The sequence below is a fragment of the Didymella exigua genome (genome assembly GCF_010094145.1).
Source record: "Didymella exigua CBS 183.55 unplaced genomic scaffold M421scaffold_25, whole genome shotgun sequence".
Taxonomy (NCBI): Eukaryota; Fungi; Ascomycota; class Dothideomycetes; order Pleosporales; family Didymellaceae; genus Didymella; species Didymella exigua.
This window is the reverse complement of record NW_022984799.1, coordinates 123,166-139,797: the sequence shown is the minus strand read 5'-3', so window position 1 is coordinate 139,797 and position 16,632 is coordinate 123,166. Positions and strand designations below refer to the sequence as shown.

The window sequence follows — 16,632 nt, the reverse complement described above, 5'->3', positions numbered from 1 at the left end:
CTGTAAGAAGAACAAGATATAGGTCCTCTACCTTCCCCGTCACGCCTCACACGTGCTTCAGCCCCTAGATCTTGCTCCTTTCTCTGTTATTAAGACGAAGTATTAATCAGATATCTGTGCTCTCTCTGCCCTCAATAACGCAGCACCTATCAAGAAAGAGCGCTTTGTGGTATCATCCAACAAGGCAAGAGAGGAAGGCTTAACTAAGTGAGTAATCTAAGCTGGGTGGAGAGCCTCAGGTCTCTGCCTATATACCCTAGACCTTGTAACAGAGTAGGCGCCCTGCCCTCGAAATCAATACTACCTGACTTCTCTGCTTATACCAAAAGGTAAGCACAAGAATACTCAAGCAAGTATTCGTTGCGTAGTATAGTATATATAGACAATAATAGTGCTAGCCAGCTAGCTTTGCCTCTAGCTGCTATAAGCGCTATGTCACGTGTCGTGTTCGTGCATAGTCGGTACAGACCTCGTCTAACTCTCATCCCAAGTGTCTAGCTGTCCAGCAACACCACCACGTGATACCTAGGACTCAGAGCTCCCGAATTCAACCCTCAGCACGTCTCAGAGCGCACAGGCTCTATATAGGGCTCATTATCAGCTCCTACAGTCAGAATCTCTCTCACGGAGCACTCGGATAGTGCTTAGCAAGGCAGGCAAGGCTATAGTGAAGGCAAATACTCAAGCAGCCAAGCTCCAAGCTGAAATCAACAACTTAAATATCAACTAGATAGTACTGCTACTACCTAGAAGAGAAAGCGAGTCCAGCCTGACCTAAATAAGCGCTTTAGTAACGTTAGAGCGATCAAGGCTGCGCTTGAGCGAGCGGCAGCATTACAGGCTGAGCAGGCATCAAGTTCAGTTGAAGAAGAAGCTCAAAAAGCAGCAGAGGTAGCAGCAGCTCTCACGCTTCGGTCTATGTGTAATGAGTGGCAAATATAAGTGTGGCTGTTGAAAATATTCGACTCCAAATGGGGTGCTTCATTTAGGTGGGGTGGCCGAAAACTATGTGGCCGAGAAGTATACCGGTATGGCCGAGCTTATCGCGAATCTGGGGTCGAGAAAAGAAACTAGGCAGTATGTCCACAGACTTTGGCAAAGATCTGCACATTTGACTGCCTGACTCCAACGTATCGATGCATATCCTTTTCGAAAGTAATATACTGGTTCGTCGATCTTCCGTAGTTGAATCTCACTCCTTCTCGTCATCACCATCAGGGTGCACCTCTCTACCTTCCATCCTCTAAGTTCACAAAAGCACCATCCTCGTCAGATGTCAGCTCCGTGTGCGATCGACGCGACTATCGCTGCTGCGTCAGCATTGGCATGCGGCGCGCTTTCGATTGGCCAACCTTACGAAGCCGGAAGTGGCATCCGCTTGGACGTCTGGAGTCGCAAAGACTTTTCGCTATGCCCGTATCTCACCGTAGTGACAATCATGTTTGTGTTGAGGAGATGGGTCTAAAGAGACGATTGACTGGAAGACAGCGTCCTTCTTCGTTTGCTCGGCGACCAATCAAGTTCCTCCATCGCCTCTCCGCAGCGGCTGCATACATGCAGCTAGACTGCGATACGTGAGTACATGAGGGTTGTTACCAACACATATCTCAGCTATAGTCCGGGACCTCTATTTCCCCTACCCACATCCCCCTCATCAAAGCCATCTGCTTTCAGTATTCTTCAGAATGGTCTTCCCTAGCACCAGATGGTTCTTTATCACACTTGTTGTGCTTGCTCCAGTATTGCTGAGTGTACGACCTGGCCGAGACAAACTCGCAGCGTCCCTCAGTGACAGAGCGCGCCTGCTCCTTCCAGGCTCAAATGAGTTCACAGACGCGAGTCTGCGCTGGAGTTCGGCAGACCCGCCAACCTACAGCCTCATAGTCCAGGTTGCAACAGAGGCAGATGTGAAACTGACGGTCCGCCTGCGGAAGCAGATGTTGTGACGGCGATATGCTGAGCATGTTAAGGTCAATTACGCGAACCGAAAACGCAAACCATTTCTTGCTATATCCGGCGGTCACGAAACCACTTCGCTGGTCGGGGGCCTGAAGAACGGTATCGGCATTCATCTCAGTCAGATGAACAATACACCCATCGTGGACGACGGTCAGGCAGTCTTGATCGAGGGTGGTGTGCTGAATGGAGACCTTGTCGAGTTTTGCGGGCACATGGTAAGCAGACGGCAACGACCGGCTGCGACTGTGTTGGCTTCATCGCACCAATCCTGGGTGGTGGACATGGTTACAATCAAGGCCGCTATGGCAAAGCCACTGATCAGCTTCTCTCTGCTCGTATTGTGCTTACGAACGGCACTGCTATCAATATCTCGCAAGAAGACAACCCGGACCTGTTCTGGGCAATTCGAGGAGCCGGCCACAACTTCGGCATCATGACCCGGGCCAAGCTACGCAAATACGATGTTGAACCTGGTCAACACCAATGGGCGGCAAGCGGCTTCATCCTCTCCTATGACAAGTTGGAAGCCCTGTATGCAATTGCCAATGATTGGGCGAAAGATCCAAACAAATCAGTTGGGTTTACCAATTAATTTGTCTTTGCGTTTAATCCTGAGATCGATGCAGACAACGTAAGTCACCGAATTCCTGTCCGAGGTATGTTGGCCTCCTGCTGAATATTCCAGCCCATTATCATTGCCTGGCTTTACTTTCAAGGCGCCTCGATTCCCAGCGATCTTACGGCTCCGCTCCATGCACTCGCACCGATAAGCGTTGATTCTAGTGTCACCGATATTGCCGGCGCAAACGCTCATCTCCTGGCCAACAAAGAAGGTGTCGCCTGCGCAAAAGGCTTCACGCGAAAGATGGTCCCGATAGGAGTCCAAGAGTATGATATTGCTGCTATACGCCAGGCGTTCGAAATCTTTGGAAGCGTCCCACCGGCGTTCCGTAACTCCGTTATGTTCACAGAAGGATACCCCACAAACCGCGTTAAAGAGATCGATTCCGATAGCACTGCGTATTCTGATAGAGCTGGAGAGTTCCTGCTTTCGCCTCTTCTAACATACTCACCGAACGCGAGCCTTGATGTTGTTGCTGACGACTACGATGGCAGGATACGAGACGCGCTCTTGGGAGGTGACCGTTCAAAGCTAGTGGCATATGTGAACTATGCTCGCGAAGATGAGACTATGCAAGGAATGTACGGCTATGAGCCGTGGAGATTGGAGAAGCTTCGCAGGCTGAAGAAAGAGTAAGATCCCTTAGGGCGGTTCAACTTCTTCGCGCCAATCTCGTAGATGCTGAAAGTGCGTCTGTCCGAGCCTGCAGAACAATTGACACAGAATACCGGACATCACCCAATGACCGACTTCTGTCACTTTACCGGATCTTGAGATGAAGACCGGTGCTGGTAGGCTACGATCTGACGTGCTGACCCACATGCATAGCGCAATGGCGCTAGCCCATCACGTCCATCACCGTTGGGCTCTCGCGGCAATCTGAATGCCGTACAACATGACTTTATTGCAGCCGGAAGGTTAACTAGCGAACCATTCTCCACGTGTTGGTAGCTGCTATCTTCGGCAGGACGGCTGGATGATACCATGTAGGTGGGTCTGCACGTCAACGGCATTGCACCCTAGCATTCCGATATCGAAGCTTTCCGAGATGGTAAGTACCCAAATTTTGCTTGTAGAGGCTTGATGATCTCTTGTTATTCCTTCAACTTCTTGTCCTGCAGATACATAACGCCACTGCTTGCGTTCCATCAGTCGAGATGGCTGTGCAGCTACTTACCCAAGCCGAAGGCTACGGCATCATCGTCGGCCTCTCCGTTCTGTTCTGCTTGATCATCGTTGCTGCAGTTCAGATACAGAAACGGTACCTCTCAGAAGATAGCGATGAATCCGAGATGTTCATGGTTGCAAATCGATCTGTGGGAACTGGATTGACGGCATCCGCTGTGTTCTCGAGCTGGTCAGTCAACCTCGAGCATCATGTTCGAGCATCCTCTGACTTGCTGCAGGATGTGGATCAACGAAAGCGTATTTGCGGCAGCATATACCTACAAATGGGGTATTGCACTCCCCATCTGGTGGGCCAGTGGTCTATCCTTCCAGATCGCGCTGATGGCTGTACTCGGCATCGTCGCAAAGCTGAGGGTTCCATACGCACATACATCGCTAGAGATCATGAAGATCAGGTATGGCAAGTATGTGCATTGGCTGTTCATCTTGCTCAACCTCATCAACAACATCTTCGGCTGTGGCAGCATGATCTTGGCTGGAGCGCAGCTGGTCACGGGGATGACTGGGATGCACGTTATTGCTGCTTGCGTCTTGATTCCTGCTGGAGGTGGGTCGCGGTTTTTCGATTCGAATGGCCGAAGCTGACAATGTGGCAGTCGTGATCTATACCGTCATGGGTGGCTTGAAAGCTACTTTCCTCACGGACTTCCTCCACACACTCGTGGCGCTGATCCTTTTGATCTACTTTTCGCTGGCAGTACTCACTAACAAGCACATTGGTGGCGTTTCTGGCTTGTACGAGAAAGTTAAAGCGGCCAATGATTACATTCCGGGTAACTACGAAGGCTCGCTCCTGACTTTAAAATCTAAAAGCTGTAGGTGCGCATCGGTCTTGCGATCTAGCTTCCTGCTAATTCATCTGAAGCTGTTTTATTTGGTCTTGTGTTGAAGTTCGGCAACCTCGCGCTCGTGCTCATGGACACTGCCTTCTGGCAGAAATCTTTCGCCTCGGATGTCAAGTCAACAGTGCCGAGTTACATGCTGGTCTCGATCGTCATCCTAGCGGTGCCTTGGTGCACTGGAACCATCATCGGGCTGAGTGCCCGCGCAATCGAGCACACACCAATATGGTTCGACTACCCTAACACGCTCACCCTAACCCAAGTCAACTCCGGCATGGTCATGCCCTACGTCCTGCGATCTCTCCTAGGTCACGGCGCCACGACTGGACTTCTCGTACTCGTGTTCATGGCGATCACTAGTACCGTCTCTTCCTCCGTGATCGCGGTCAGCAGCATCATCTCGCTCGACTTGTTCCGCACATACATCAATCCCAAAGCCTCCGACCGCAAGACCCTTTCCATCAGCCATTGGGGTGTCGTCTTACACGGATGCTTCATGGCCGGCTTCGCAATCATGCTCGAATACGCCGGCGCAACCAACAACTGGTCGACCTACTTCCGCCCCATCATCGCGTGTCCAGGTATCATCCCACTCATCCTCACTCTTCTGTGGTCCCGCCAAACAAAACTCGCTGCACTGCTCGCTCCAGTTCTAGGTCTTGCGTCAGGTATAGCAACATGGTTGAGTCTCTCATGGCACTGGGGCGGTGCAATCAACATCGCAACCACACAGATTCAACTTGCTGGCTTGTACGGCGCATGCGTATCTTTCTTCTCGCCCGCGCTGTATTCAGTCATCATATCGCTCATCTGGCCGAGCAAGTTTGACTGGCGCGAGTTCCTTCGCATTGATCTCATCGAAGACAAGACACGCTCGGGCGAAAGCACACCGCCCGATAGTCTCTCCGGCGTTAATGTCCTTGACAAACCGAAGGGCACAGCCGTCGATGAGAAATGCAAGCACACTACGCCTATTCATCATGTGTCAAATGCGCAGAGGCCGATCGAGGAGATTGTCCATCCGTTCGATGAGGAAACGCTGAGGCATGTGAGAAGGTGGTTCAAGATTGCGAGTGTATACTTTGTGGTCAATGTGCTGACTACGATTGTCCTGTGGCCTATGCCGTTGTATAGAGATTACATCTTCACAAGGTCATTCTTCGATGGGTGGGTCTCGGTGGCTATCGTCTGGCACTTTGCGGCCATGTTTGCGGTTATCTTATATCCGGTCTGGGATGGAAGGTATGCCATTATGAAGGTGGTGAAGGGGATGAGTGCGGAGCTTAGGGGGCAGTAGGTGCTATCTTCATTCGGCACCATCGTTCATTTCATACAAGCTCAATTACTCAGCATATCTCCCAAGCGAGATCTGTTCAGTGCACCTTCGAGGTCAACGCTCCTCATTATTGGGGAGACTTCCATTCCAAAACACTTTGCTTATTCTGTTAACTCATTCTAGCAGTTCCTTACAAAGATAGGAACCTTGATGATAAAATGGTACAGATTCCTCAAAAACCACTCACTTGTGAAGGCTTGACTTTCCGACGGAGACGTACGCCTAGCTGGCGCCGAGCTCGTGGCAAATCCTTTGCTATTGCGCTGGCTATCTCTAAATGAGGTCTATCGAAGCAGTTCTGAAGTCAAGTTGAGATGACAAGCAAGCAGCCACGCAGATGCCGGATCCGCTTTTCCCAATCATAATGTTAGTTTGTACAGCCCCTGAAAACCACGCGTAGAGCTTGAGATGGCACTGCACGAAAGCAAACTGGATGGCAAGTAGAAGCAGTTCATCATTCAATCATACAGATATTGTCAAATGACGGTCTAATCTACAACCGGCTCTGGATCTTCTCGAGAGTGTCGCCCAAAGCGTAGTCACTTCGGACCGTCTTGGACCTTACTTTGTCTCCGTCCTCCTTTGTTACATAACGAGCTTCCACAGCTGGGTTGTAGTCGAACTGACTGGCCTTCTTCACTTCCTCATCGCTCATCTTAACAGCCTTCTTTCCATCAGCACGCTTGTACACAGTAATGACGACAGCTCCGCCGAGACCCAAGTTGTGTTGCAGAGCAACATCCGGAAAGTCGGCTAATCGGTTGTTAGCCCAGCCGCGAAGCTGCCAGACCAATTCTGCGCACTGCGCAAGACCAGTTGCACCAAGCGGGTGCCCTTTGCTTATGAGACCGCCAGAAGGGTTCACGACTGGTCCTTTGCCGCCGTAAGTGATGTCGCCATTGCGCACCATCATGTGTGCTTTTCCAGGCTCGCTGAAACCCAAACCTTCCAGGAGAATCAACTCATTCGCAGAGAAGCAGTCGTGCAGTTCGGTAACCTTGACGTCTCCTGGCCTAATCCCGGCTTCCTTGAAGGCTGCTTGAGCAGCACGCTTGGTCATGTCGTAGCCAACAAGGTCGATCGACGATTTTGAAAAGAGTTCGGGGGAGTCTGTGAGCAGACTTTGGCCTGCCATCAAAATGGCCTGGTTCTTCAAATGTGGCCGTGCGTCTAAGAACTTCTGGCTGACGATGACGGCAGCGCCTGCGCCATCGCTTGTTGGACTGCACTGCAGCTTAGTAAGCGGATAGTGGATCATGGGCGACTTCTCGATCTGCTCCAATGTGTACACGTCCCTAAACTGGGCGTACGGGTTGTTCTGGCTGTGGAGATGTGATATTCTGGCGATCTCGGCGAAGTCACGCGCTTCGGCACCGTATTTCTCCATATACTCCTTTCCAGCATTGGCGAAGTACTGAGCGTTAGGCGGCGCCTTGTCAATACCTCGTGTGTCGGCCATCATTCGCATTGAGAGACCCATGGGTGAAGGGCGATCACTCCAAGCTGACTTGATAGACCCAGGTTGCATTTGCTCAAAACCTACAACTAGGGCGCAGTCGATAGCACCATTCTTGATTAGGGTACGAGCAAGATGTAGACCGGTGGAGCCTGTAGCGCAGGCGTTGTTTGTGTTGTAGATGGGGATGCTGCGTAGCATTAGCAACGATCGGATTGTAGACAGTCTGTACGTACGTGCTCATGCCAAACTGGTAAAATATTCTCTGTCCGCTTGTAGTATCGCCGTAACAGTAGCACGCCACCCCAGTTTCCACGTCATCATAATTGATCTGGGCATCTAGCATTGCCTTGACTCCAGCTTCGTATCCCATCTCCGGGTAAGCACGCTGCTGGCGCGGCTTGATGAACTTGGTCATGCCAACACCGAGCACATACGCTGGAATATCGTTCTTGGGTGCCATATTGTCAGGTCGTCTCAAATTTGGTCGTCCGGGTGTGTGATGGGAGGTGACAAATGTAGTTCATGCGCTTCTCATATTGTTGTAGGTGAGCTTCGGGTAACCGCGACGGGCCGAGGTTGGCAGTGACCTAGTTCCCCACCTTCTGACTCCTCGCAACACGCGACCGAAGTTTCGACTCATCCAAGACTGCCTTTACAGCCGCTACCCGATTGACAACCTCGCAAAATTGTTTGCGACGGTCCATCACGAAATGTTTTTGAGAGTCATGAGCTATGCCACAAAACTTGTGGATGAGGTGACCTAGCGCGTGCATGGGCCCTTGACGTGTGAAGCGAGCCTTTGGCCTTCTGCCAGCCGCGTTCCACCCACCCTCCCCATGTCTTGGCTTCATCTCTTCCATTATTGCTAGCTCAAGAGACAGCCCAAAGAATCCGTGTGTCAGATTCCACTTTCAATGTTGGTAGCACTGCGATAGTTGTATGCAGGAACCCCGATGTGGAACTACGAGCAGCCCGTCCGCATTGCTTCTCCTCTTGTTCATTTCGTTCGACCCGCTATCAATCATCATTACTACAAGATTGCATTAGCCGCGCGCGTTGCAATGCGCCGTCGTTGGGTTCAGCCTGGGCGACACTATCTGGTATCATCCACCTTCTGCGTATCCGCATAGTATCTTCCGTTCCCGTCTCTCTCCGTTTCACAGTTCACCTATCTCATCCTGCATCTTTCGTCGATGTCGTCTCCTCCGGCAGCGCACTTCGTCGTCCTGTCACGTTGTTGTATCGAGAGTCTCAAAGAGCGTCCAACCCAGGTGCCGAACAGCTTCGGCAGACGAGAACGTGATGAGGCCATAAACGTTTATAATCAGTGTCGACAGCTCACGAGATTGCCAGGGAGAGTGTCTCCTGCGATGCTTGACTCGACCGTGCGTTTCAAACAAAATGGATCAAACGACAAGACCCACACTGACGCACGAGACACAATTTACCGAACCGATGAATTCCCGTTCACGAATCACAGAATCCATATTGGACGTAACGGGGCCAAGCATTGTTGATATCCACTGAAGTTTCAGCCGCTTGCGTGGCTGTTAATTAACTCCCGGCGCTGGTATCGGCTCCGTCGAACGGTTTTGACATCTTTAGCGTCGTTGGGGAACCACGTTCCTGGCTTGCATTGTCTAGCAGCCGGGACGCCGTCTTCGCGAGGCTGCATCGTGAGCTTGTTTGCCGGAGTATGACTTGCGAAAGGATTGAATCCTGGGCATGACAGATTGAGGACTGCTTGGCCCCGCTCTGGCGAATATTCAGTTGCCATACATAACAGCTCATCTCACCCCTTGGATGTATCTCACCAACTTGCTTGCACTTTCGTTCATTCTTTTGTTCATCCATTCATTTCAGCCTTGACGGCTTTGCCATTCTTTTTGTAGGCCGTGCCTTCATACCACAGTCTTTCCTTCGAACGACACCAGATCGTCGAAATGGCACGCTCTTTCATCCTTTCTACAGCGCTTTTCGCGCTTCAAGCTGTTGCACAAACATCGTCTCCCTACACCGACGCCAAGACAGGTATCGACTTCCGCGGATACACTGATGCAAAGACCGGCTTCACCTTCGGTATTGCCCTTCCCGAGAACCCTACCACCGACTTCATCGCCCAGATCCAGGCACCTATCACCAATGGAGGCGGATGGGCTGGTTTCAGCATGGGCCAGTCTATGACTGGCAACTTGCTCGTCGTTGCATGGCCCAACGATGGCGAGGTCGTCTCGTCTTTCAGGAAGGCGACTGGCTACACCAACCCAGCAGTCACTACCGGTGACTTCACCATGAACCCCATCCCTGATGGCACATACGTCAACGACACTGCCTTCTCGTACACTTTCCTCTGCAAGAACTGCATCAGCGACGATGTCGCCACTGGCCTTGTTATCTACGACTCCCCCAGCACCAACATCGTCGGCTGGGCTTTCTCTGATGATTCTCTTACCGACCCCGCGACTGCTGGCTCTACCCTGACCTACCACACTGCTGGCTTCGGCGCCTTTGGACTGCCCATGTCCAACGCTACCAGCGCCAACTTCGAGACCTGGGCAGCTATGGCTGTCGAAGGAAGCTCCGACTCTGGATCTGGCAACTCGACCCTCCCTATCAGCGGTGGCAACTCGACCACACCTACCACAGGTAACTCTACAGCTACTGTTGGCAACGCCACATACGACTACATTGTTGCTGGTGCGGGAGCCGCTGGAATCATTGCTGCTCAGAGAATCGCTGAAAGCGGTGCCTCCGTCCTGCTGATTGAGCGTGGAGGCCCCTCTTACGGATTCACAGGTTACACTGACAACCTGTCCTGGAACGATACTGTTTCCATGTACGATGTTCCCGGTTACGGCTACTACCTTAGCGATGTTGGCACACCTGCTTATTGCGACGATACTGCGGACATGGCTGGCTGCCTGCTCGGTGGCGGTACTAGCGTCAATGCCATGATGTTTGTTAGGCCCCAGGATCGTGACTTCGACGACAAGTGGCCTACAGGCTGGAAGTCTACTGACGTCGCTACTGCTGCTGACCGCGTCTGGGAGCGTAATCCTGGACAGACCTACGGCAGTGAGGACGGCAAGCGCTACAACGACGAGGCTTACGATGTTCTCTCGAAGTTCTTTGCTTCTCAGGGCTGGACCGAGACCGACTTCATCAAGGATCCTAACTCCAAGACAGATGTCTTCGGTCACCCTCCCTGGAATGTTGCCAATGGTCTGCGCTCTGGGCCCGTCAGGACCTACCTTCCCCTTGCCCAGAAGCTTGACAACTTCAAGCTCATGATGAACACTAAGGTCATCCGTGCCGTCCGTAAGGGATCATCTATCTCTGGTATCGAGATCGAGACCGCCGACAAGCAGCGAGTCATTTACAATGTCAACGCCGGCGGTAGTGTCATCCTCGCCGCTGGTTCTATGTCCACTCCCCGCATCCTCTTCAACTCTGGTATCGGCCCTACCAAGCAGCTCAAGGTCGTCCAGTCCGGCAGCAGCGGGGTCACCCTCCCCGACGAGGCGGACTGGATTGACCTTCCGGTTGGTGCTGAGATCAAGGACCACCCTATCTTCACTCTCCAGTTCAAGACCAGCACCAACATGTCCTCCACCGCCGAGACTGTTCTTACTGAGCCTGACCAGACCAATATCGACCTATTCGCCAAGGGCTCCGGTATCCTGGCTCAGTCTGGTCAGCGTCTCAACTGGTGGTCCTCAGTCACTACCTCCAAGGGCAACGAGATGTTCTTCCAGGGTACCTGCAACGGACCTTCTGCCAACACTATTCAGATGAAGATCTATCTTACCCACGGTGCTCAGTCTGTCGGTGAGCTCGGTATCACTGCTGATGGTGCCACCGAGTTCATCACCAACCCCCACATGACTTCTGAGGAAGACACCGAGGCCTTGACCATGATGATGGACCGTCTTCTTCAGATGGCCAGTGGCTCCAACTCCACACTCAGTATCGTTGCCCCTACTGGCGTCACCAACGTCACCGCTGCTGATTTGATTAAGACCTTTAAGACAGGCAGCCACTACGTCGGAACTGCTAAGGTCGGGACCAAGGGCGACGATGGTGTCGTTGTTGATACTGACACAAAGGTCTACGGTACAGACAACCTTTTCGTTGTTGACGCTTCCATCCACCCTGACCTACCCACCGGTAACACTCAGGCTATCGTCATGGTCGTCGCCGAGGCCGCCGCTGCCAAGATCCTTGCTCTTGGTAATGGCAGCGGAACCACGCCTTCTGCTCCCGCCTCGAGCGCCACCTCTGCTGTTGCGGAGGCTACCAGCGTCGCTGCTTTCCCCAACGGTACTAGCTCTCCTGTCATTTCTTCCGCTGCTCCTGTTGGCACTGGATCACCTGTTGTCCCCAGCTCCGCTCCCGCTGCTTCGTCGCCTGCTGAGTCCGCTGCTCCTTCTGCCCCTGCTACGCCCGTCGAGTCTGCCCCCACAACTGCCCCAGCTGAGTCTTCTCCTGCATCATCCGTCGCTGAGGCCTACGGTCGCTGCGGTGGTGTTGGCTGGACTGGTCCCACAACCTGCACCCAGGGATGGACCTGCAAGACGCAGAACGAATACTACAGCCAGTGCATTCAGGGCAACTCTCGCCGCACGCAGGGCGCTCCTGTTGTCCGCCGTGACATCAAGAAGCTCAACCGTGTCGCACAGAGGGCGAGCTTTCTCGACAGGTACTAGATCGTAGTACAATGAGAGCATGATCATATAGAAAAGTCATTGTAAATCTTCTTGTATATACTCAAATTCGATTCTGTTTAGCGCATACTTACTCGAACAAGTCTTTGTGATGTCATCATCCTGTGATCAGCGACCGTTACAAGTGACTGATTTCACTCACATTCATTGCCCGGCAAGGCCACAAGGACGGAAGCTCGAGGTCGAATCAACATCAGTAATTACATTGTTGATCGAATTGACGATCGGCTCCGACTCCAGAGGTCGCGTTTCGGTCCGACGGGTATTGTGCCACGGGACACAGCGTTGAGCATAAGTCATCGCGATATTCGCCGCTTCACTCTCCAAAGCGCTCTTTTTCGTTTAACGATCAAACATCCAGAAGGAGCCACCTCGGCCCTCAGCACCGACCATCGCCGATAGGGCGACGACTTTGGGCTTCGGAAAAGTCTAGTGCTGTCGGTGAAATATTCCTTGCCCAATCATCTCACTCCAAGAGAGCGCAGACTAAACATCTCCAATCAAGGCGCGCTCCAGGGGCGAGATCTGAGGTAGATGTCGTGTTGAGAATGTGTGCGAATCGAAGATGACTTTCCCCCGTATGCTCCGGATGCATCCTTCAATGCGTATTGGCAGTCTTGAAAGCCGGTCTAGACATTGTCGACTATGTGCCTGGGTAGATGCAGGATTTGACCGAGAAACTACCAAGGCAAAGCTGTTGTGCTTGAACGCCGAGACATTTAGATGACAATGGTGCAATGTTTAGCTGGAGCTAATAGGAGGCATACTCATCATGATGTTTGTTTGGCGTCTGCGTTGTCCTTGTCGTTGCGTTTGGTGTGTCATTCATGCTGTAGTTGATATGCCATCAATGTTGCGTGCGTCTGAGTGGCTTTTGTGGGCCTTTGTATCTATGTATTCCATATGCTGATTCATGCTCGCTTTTTGATGTGCTTGTTCTTGCTTTATGTTCGCGTTGACAGCGTCAAGTCATCTTGGCTTCGCGCTCGTCACCAAACACATGTGTCGTGATCATGTGCAAGGCGTCACTTCTTGCTCTACCAGTCCTGCCATCTTCGAGTGGCCCAAGTTCTTCCTCCCATTGATGTCAAAGTATAATTGCGTAGATCTTCATTCTCCTCGTGTCGTGAAGGCAGACTGAAGGCCTTCGCTTGAATACCTCGAGATAGTGCACCGCGCTCAAAATTCCTCCACTCGAATGCGGACGTACGAATCTGCGTTACTTACATAGCCCCTGAAAGAGGGCCCGACAGACCAGTTTGACAGGTCGCGCAGGGAGTTCTGCGGAGTATCAGCGTTGTTGATTTGTCGACAACTGTGAGGTCGTGGAAAAGTCTCGCGAGCCTCAATGCGACAAGATGGCCCCGGACGGACGTCAATACAAGTGACATACCTTTGCAGATGGGCAGAGATCTGGGAGACCCGTGTCTTCCGCTCTATGGATGGGTTCGCCAATTGGGAAAGACCAGTCACACCTCAGCGTGTTGCTCATGTCCATCAGCCATTCCATTCGCTCCTGCATGGCCGGGATCTGCACAGCAAGCTCGCGAAAAGCAGGCCACGGAATGTAGTCGAGCATGTTGATATGCGGCATGAACAGCTGGTTTGGACTGCATCGTTGATTGTGAGCGAAATACGTTCAGATCCTTTCGAGGTTGTCTTACGTCGGTCGCAGCCATTCTGGAATCATCTCATACGTCTCCGGAGACGGGGATATCATCCAGCGCATGAGATACCAGAACAAATACATGTATGCAAAGCAGGTGAAGTCGCTTCCTGTTCAGCAATCAGACCATGTAGTTATATGTCCAGTGACAGAAGGCGATGTTCACCTTTGAGCATCACACTGTGCACCATTCCAGCTGCCCATCTTGACAGTATACCAGCGTTGTTGAACTCTTCTTCGTCAAACAGAGCTGCGATGTTGGGATGAGTTTCGATCACAAATTCCAAAGGGGTGCCAGAGTCCAGCATGACCGCGGCTTCTTGCAGTATGGTTGGAAAGGCAAGCTTGATGGAGCCCGGATCTGGCCTTGTGTTGACAGTCATCATCGCCCAGGTTGGCAGAAACAAATTGGTCACTTGGGCGTCTTGAACGTCTTCCGGATAGTTATTGGCCCTTATGCCGCTCGAGAAAGGTAGGTTGCCGAATAGATTACGTAAATTGAGGTTAGGATGGATCCGTATTGTGTTGACTATTGATTGACGACTGCGAAGATGTGTGACGTGTATGGACCTTACGGTCTTCTCTTTCTCTGCTTTCTCGGGTGATGGCATATGGCTGGCAGAAATGTCCATTGGCGATCCCGTGGGCGACTTTGCGCCCTCAAAAAGTAATCTTGGGTCGAGCGTCTTGTCGAATCTGTTGTCGTCTTCTTCGCCTTCGTCCTCACTTTCGCTGATGGCAAGGAGATAATCCTGTCGATCGAACAAGATCGAAAGAAACTGGCGGCCATCAACCATATCACTACTAGGAACAAGGGATCGACTTCTTTCACCGGCCGACCGTGAAGACGTTGCGGTCGAGCTTTGTACTGTGGTCCGACTGGGTCGATGCTGCGAAGATGAAGCATAAGATGCGCGAGAATGTTGCCGCAATGTTGGATTTCCGACAGTGTCACTCGGTGCCGCACCGTACGTCGAGTCCTGGCTTATGCCACTGGTTGAAGTACCTGTGGAATCCTGAGCCTGTAAGCTAAGAAGCATGGTCATTAAGCTGCACCGCCCAAGTTGGTATAGGAAAATCGACCCTCTGCGTACCTTGGTGGATTACTCATGAGCATCGATGAAATGGTGGGCGGCAAAGACTTTGCGATCATGTCCATGCGCTCTCCAAGTCGGAGTCGCGCAAGCAGAGTTGAAGCTTCGATGTCGCTACCGGAGCGCAGAACGTTCAAAACGCGTTCCAACTCCTCACTTCTGCTGGACACACTTTCCCGCTTCAGGAGTTTCATACGCTCACCACGAGATACGCCCTCCGGGACATCGTATTGACAGGCCAGATCGTTGTCTGTACAGCGTGTGCATCTTGGCCGTATGCCATCACACTAGTAAGAGGTAAGCATGAGTCCGAGCCTTGAATCCAGGTCGCGTTCGAACTTACTTTAGCCTTGCCGCTACGACATTGCACGCACGCAACCGCGACTGCTTGTCGCCTTTTCCTGCTTCCTTGTGCCGAACGCTGCTCGCCCGGCTCATCTGAAGCTGGGGCAATAGCTTGCCACCTCTCTGGATGGTCCATCGATTTCGTTTTGTACTTGAGGTACAATTATCCCCGCATAAGTGGATCGGCGATAGGCTCGTCATGGGTCGTCATGGATTTGGAGGTGATCTGGGCAGATTGAGCTCGGCGCCGGTGGTCAGAAGAAGGCTGAGTCCATCTCCAGCACACTTAAAGTTTTGATATGACAGAAGTTGTAACTTGTCAGATATTAGACCGATAGGATTGTGAGCTCTCGGTAGAGATTTTCGAGAGATTGAGCGCTCGGTAAGAAAATCCGACGAAGCTGGCTTCTCGGGGATCTTTTCCCAGCCAATGGGAAGCTCTGTTGGTTCTCGTAACGAGTTTTTGTAGAATACATACCGTGCATTCTTAGAATACAGGTAACGTGGGTGGATGCGCCTCTCTATACGACAGTAGGAGGGCTGGAAGTCTTTCAGAAGCTAGAACCTATGAGAATACTTCCCCATAAGGCCCCAGACAAGCTGCTTCCTCGAACAAAAGAGGCACTCGCAAGACTATTAACAGCCTACTGCCAAATGTGTTCTGTGAGCTGGTATGATTTGAGCTCGGTAGTCATGAAGGCATGCCATTCAAGTTTCCGTAGACGTTCACACCTCGCTCACTAGTGATGTGGTGTGGCAGATTTTCTGTGGAGCCTTCGGAGGTGGCTTGACCGATCCGACGCTGAGGACAATCCTTGCGGTCATCACACCCTGATCTCTCAGTGTCTTTTCTGTGGACTTCTAGACAGTATAGGGAAGCTTTTTATGTCTGTTTGCTGAGCTTGGTGATGATTTGCCTAGCCTGAGCAGGCGAGTACAAATACACAACAGAAGCGATCCTCGAGCGCTTTGCAACGCCTGTCAATGTCCAGAGCGGGAGTCAGGCTAGTGGAAGTGCAGCAAATGCCTCGGACATCATTTTATACTGCGACGAGCTCTGACGTCATCCGCCCTCCACAGACCATAGCGATCTTCAAATCGAGTCTTTTGGTAGCAGAGATCTGGTCCAGACTGCAGGATTCGACCGTATCGGTATGAGTAAGTCCGGATTGTGTCGCATAATGCCGATATATCGCATGTGTTGAGTGAGACTTGTAGTTGATCTGAAAGGCTGGACGTTGACGTCTTGGTCTGTGTTCGAGGAGCCCAGTCAAAAAATGTTCGAGAACGAGACCAGATGATCCGGTTAGTCAAGGTAGCGTATTGCTGGTAACTCAAGCTTTTATACTGCAAAGGTTTCCCGTACGCTAGCTGCCGCGAAAGCTAGGTGGTGTACA

General features: G+C 51.8%; 5 protein-coding genes across 5 annotated transcripts; 3 read left to right on the top strand and 2 right to left on the bottom strand.

Annotated features, from left to right (window-relative positions):
• Positions 1–1,685: 1,685 nt before the first annotated feature.
• On the top strand, positions 1,686–3,401 carry M421DRAFT_397643 (FAD-binding domain-containing protein; the record flags this gene model as incomplete). The annotated part of the gene is made up of 4 exons (XM_033590141.1): positions 1,686–1,919; positions 1,971–2,153; positions 2,183–2,533; positions 2,645–3,401. 4 exons carry the CDS (start codon positions 1,686–1,688, stop codon positions 3,215–3,217), a joined length of 1,341 nt encoding a protein of 446 aa, XP_033446166.1. The 3' UTR covers positions 3,218–3,401.
• A 10-nt stretch (positions 3,402–3,411) lies between these two features.
• M421DRAFT_397639 (uncharacterized protein) lies at positions 3,412–6,143 on the top strand. Its single transcript, XM_033590140.1, has 4 exons — positions 3,412–3,938; positions 3,988–4,316; positions 4,366–4,584; positions 4,635–6,143. Exons 1-4 carry the CDS (start codon positions 3,739–3,741, stop codon positions 5,906–5,908), a joined length of 2,022 nt encoding a protein of 673 aa, XP_033446165.1. The 5' UTR covers positions 3,412–3,738; the 3' UTR covers positions 5,909–6,143.
• A 238-nt stretch (positions 6,144–6,381) lies between these two features.
• M421DRAFT_423202 (thiolase-like protein) lies at positions 6,382–8,122 on the bottom strand. The gene is made up of 2 exons (XM_033593386.1): positions 7,640–8,122; positions 6,382–7,593 (listed from the first exon to the last, which is right to left on the bottom strand). The coding sequence occupies exons 1-2, from the start codon at positions 7,864–7,866 to the stop codon at positions 6,441–6,443; spliced, it is 1,380 nt and encodes a 459-aa protein (XP_033446164.1). The 5' UTR covers positions 7,867–8,122; the 3' UTR covers positions 6,382–6,440.
• A 1,227-nt stretch (positions 8,123–9,349) lies between these two features.
• Positions 9,350–11,635, top strand: M421DRAFT_47619 (uncharacterized protein; the record flags this gene model as incomplete). Its single annotated transcript, XM_033594722.1, has 1 exon — positions 9,350–11,635. A coding segment is annotated over one exon (2,286 nt), but the record flags the coding sequence as incomplete, so codon positions are not given.
• A 1,674-nt stretch (positions 11,636–13,309) lies between these two features.
• M421DRAFT_102783 (uncharacterized protein) lies at positions 13,310–15,371 on the bottom strand (the record flags this gene model as incomplete). Its single annotated transcript, XM_033586826.1, has 6 exons — positions 13,310–13,411; positions 13,524–13,740; positions 13,795–13,906; positions 13,963–14,825; positions 14,891–15,177; positions 15,234–15,371. 6 exons carry the CDS (start codon positions 15,369–15,371, stop codon positions 13,310–13,312), a joined length of 1,719 nt encoding a protein of 572 aa, XP_033446162.1.
• Between the last annotated feature and the right edge of the window lie 1,261 nt (positions 15,372–16,632).

Excerpts from the sequence above, each read along its gene's own strand:
- M421DRAFT_397639 (XM_033590140.1), top strand. The coding sequence starts at position 3,739 with ATGGCTGTGCAGCTACTTACCCAAGCCGAAGGCTACGGCATCATCGTC. Across the intron at positions 3,939-3,987 it reads TCCGCTGTGTTCTCGAGCTG|GATGTGGATCAACGAAAGCG; the intron begins GTCAGTCAACCT and ends GACTTGCTGCAG. Across the intron at positions 4,317-4,365 it reads CGTCTTGATTCCTGCTGGAG|TCGTGATCTATACCGTCATG; the intron begins GTGGGTCGCGGT and ends ACAATGTGGCAG.
- M421DRAFT_423202 (XM_033593386.1), bottom strand. The coding sequence starts at position 7,866 with ATGGCACCCAAGAACGATATTCCAGCGTATGTGCTCGGTGTTGGCATG. Across the intron at positions 7,594-7,639 it reads TACCAGTTTGGCATGAGCAC|CATCCCCATCTACAACACAA; the intron begins GTACGTACAGAC and ends AATGCTACGCAG.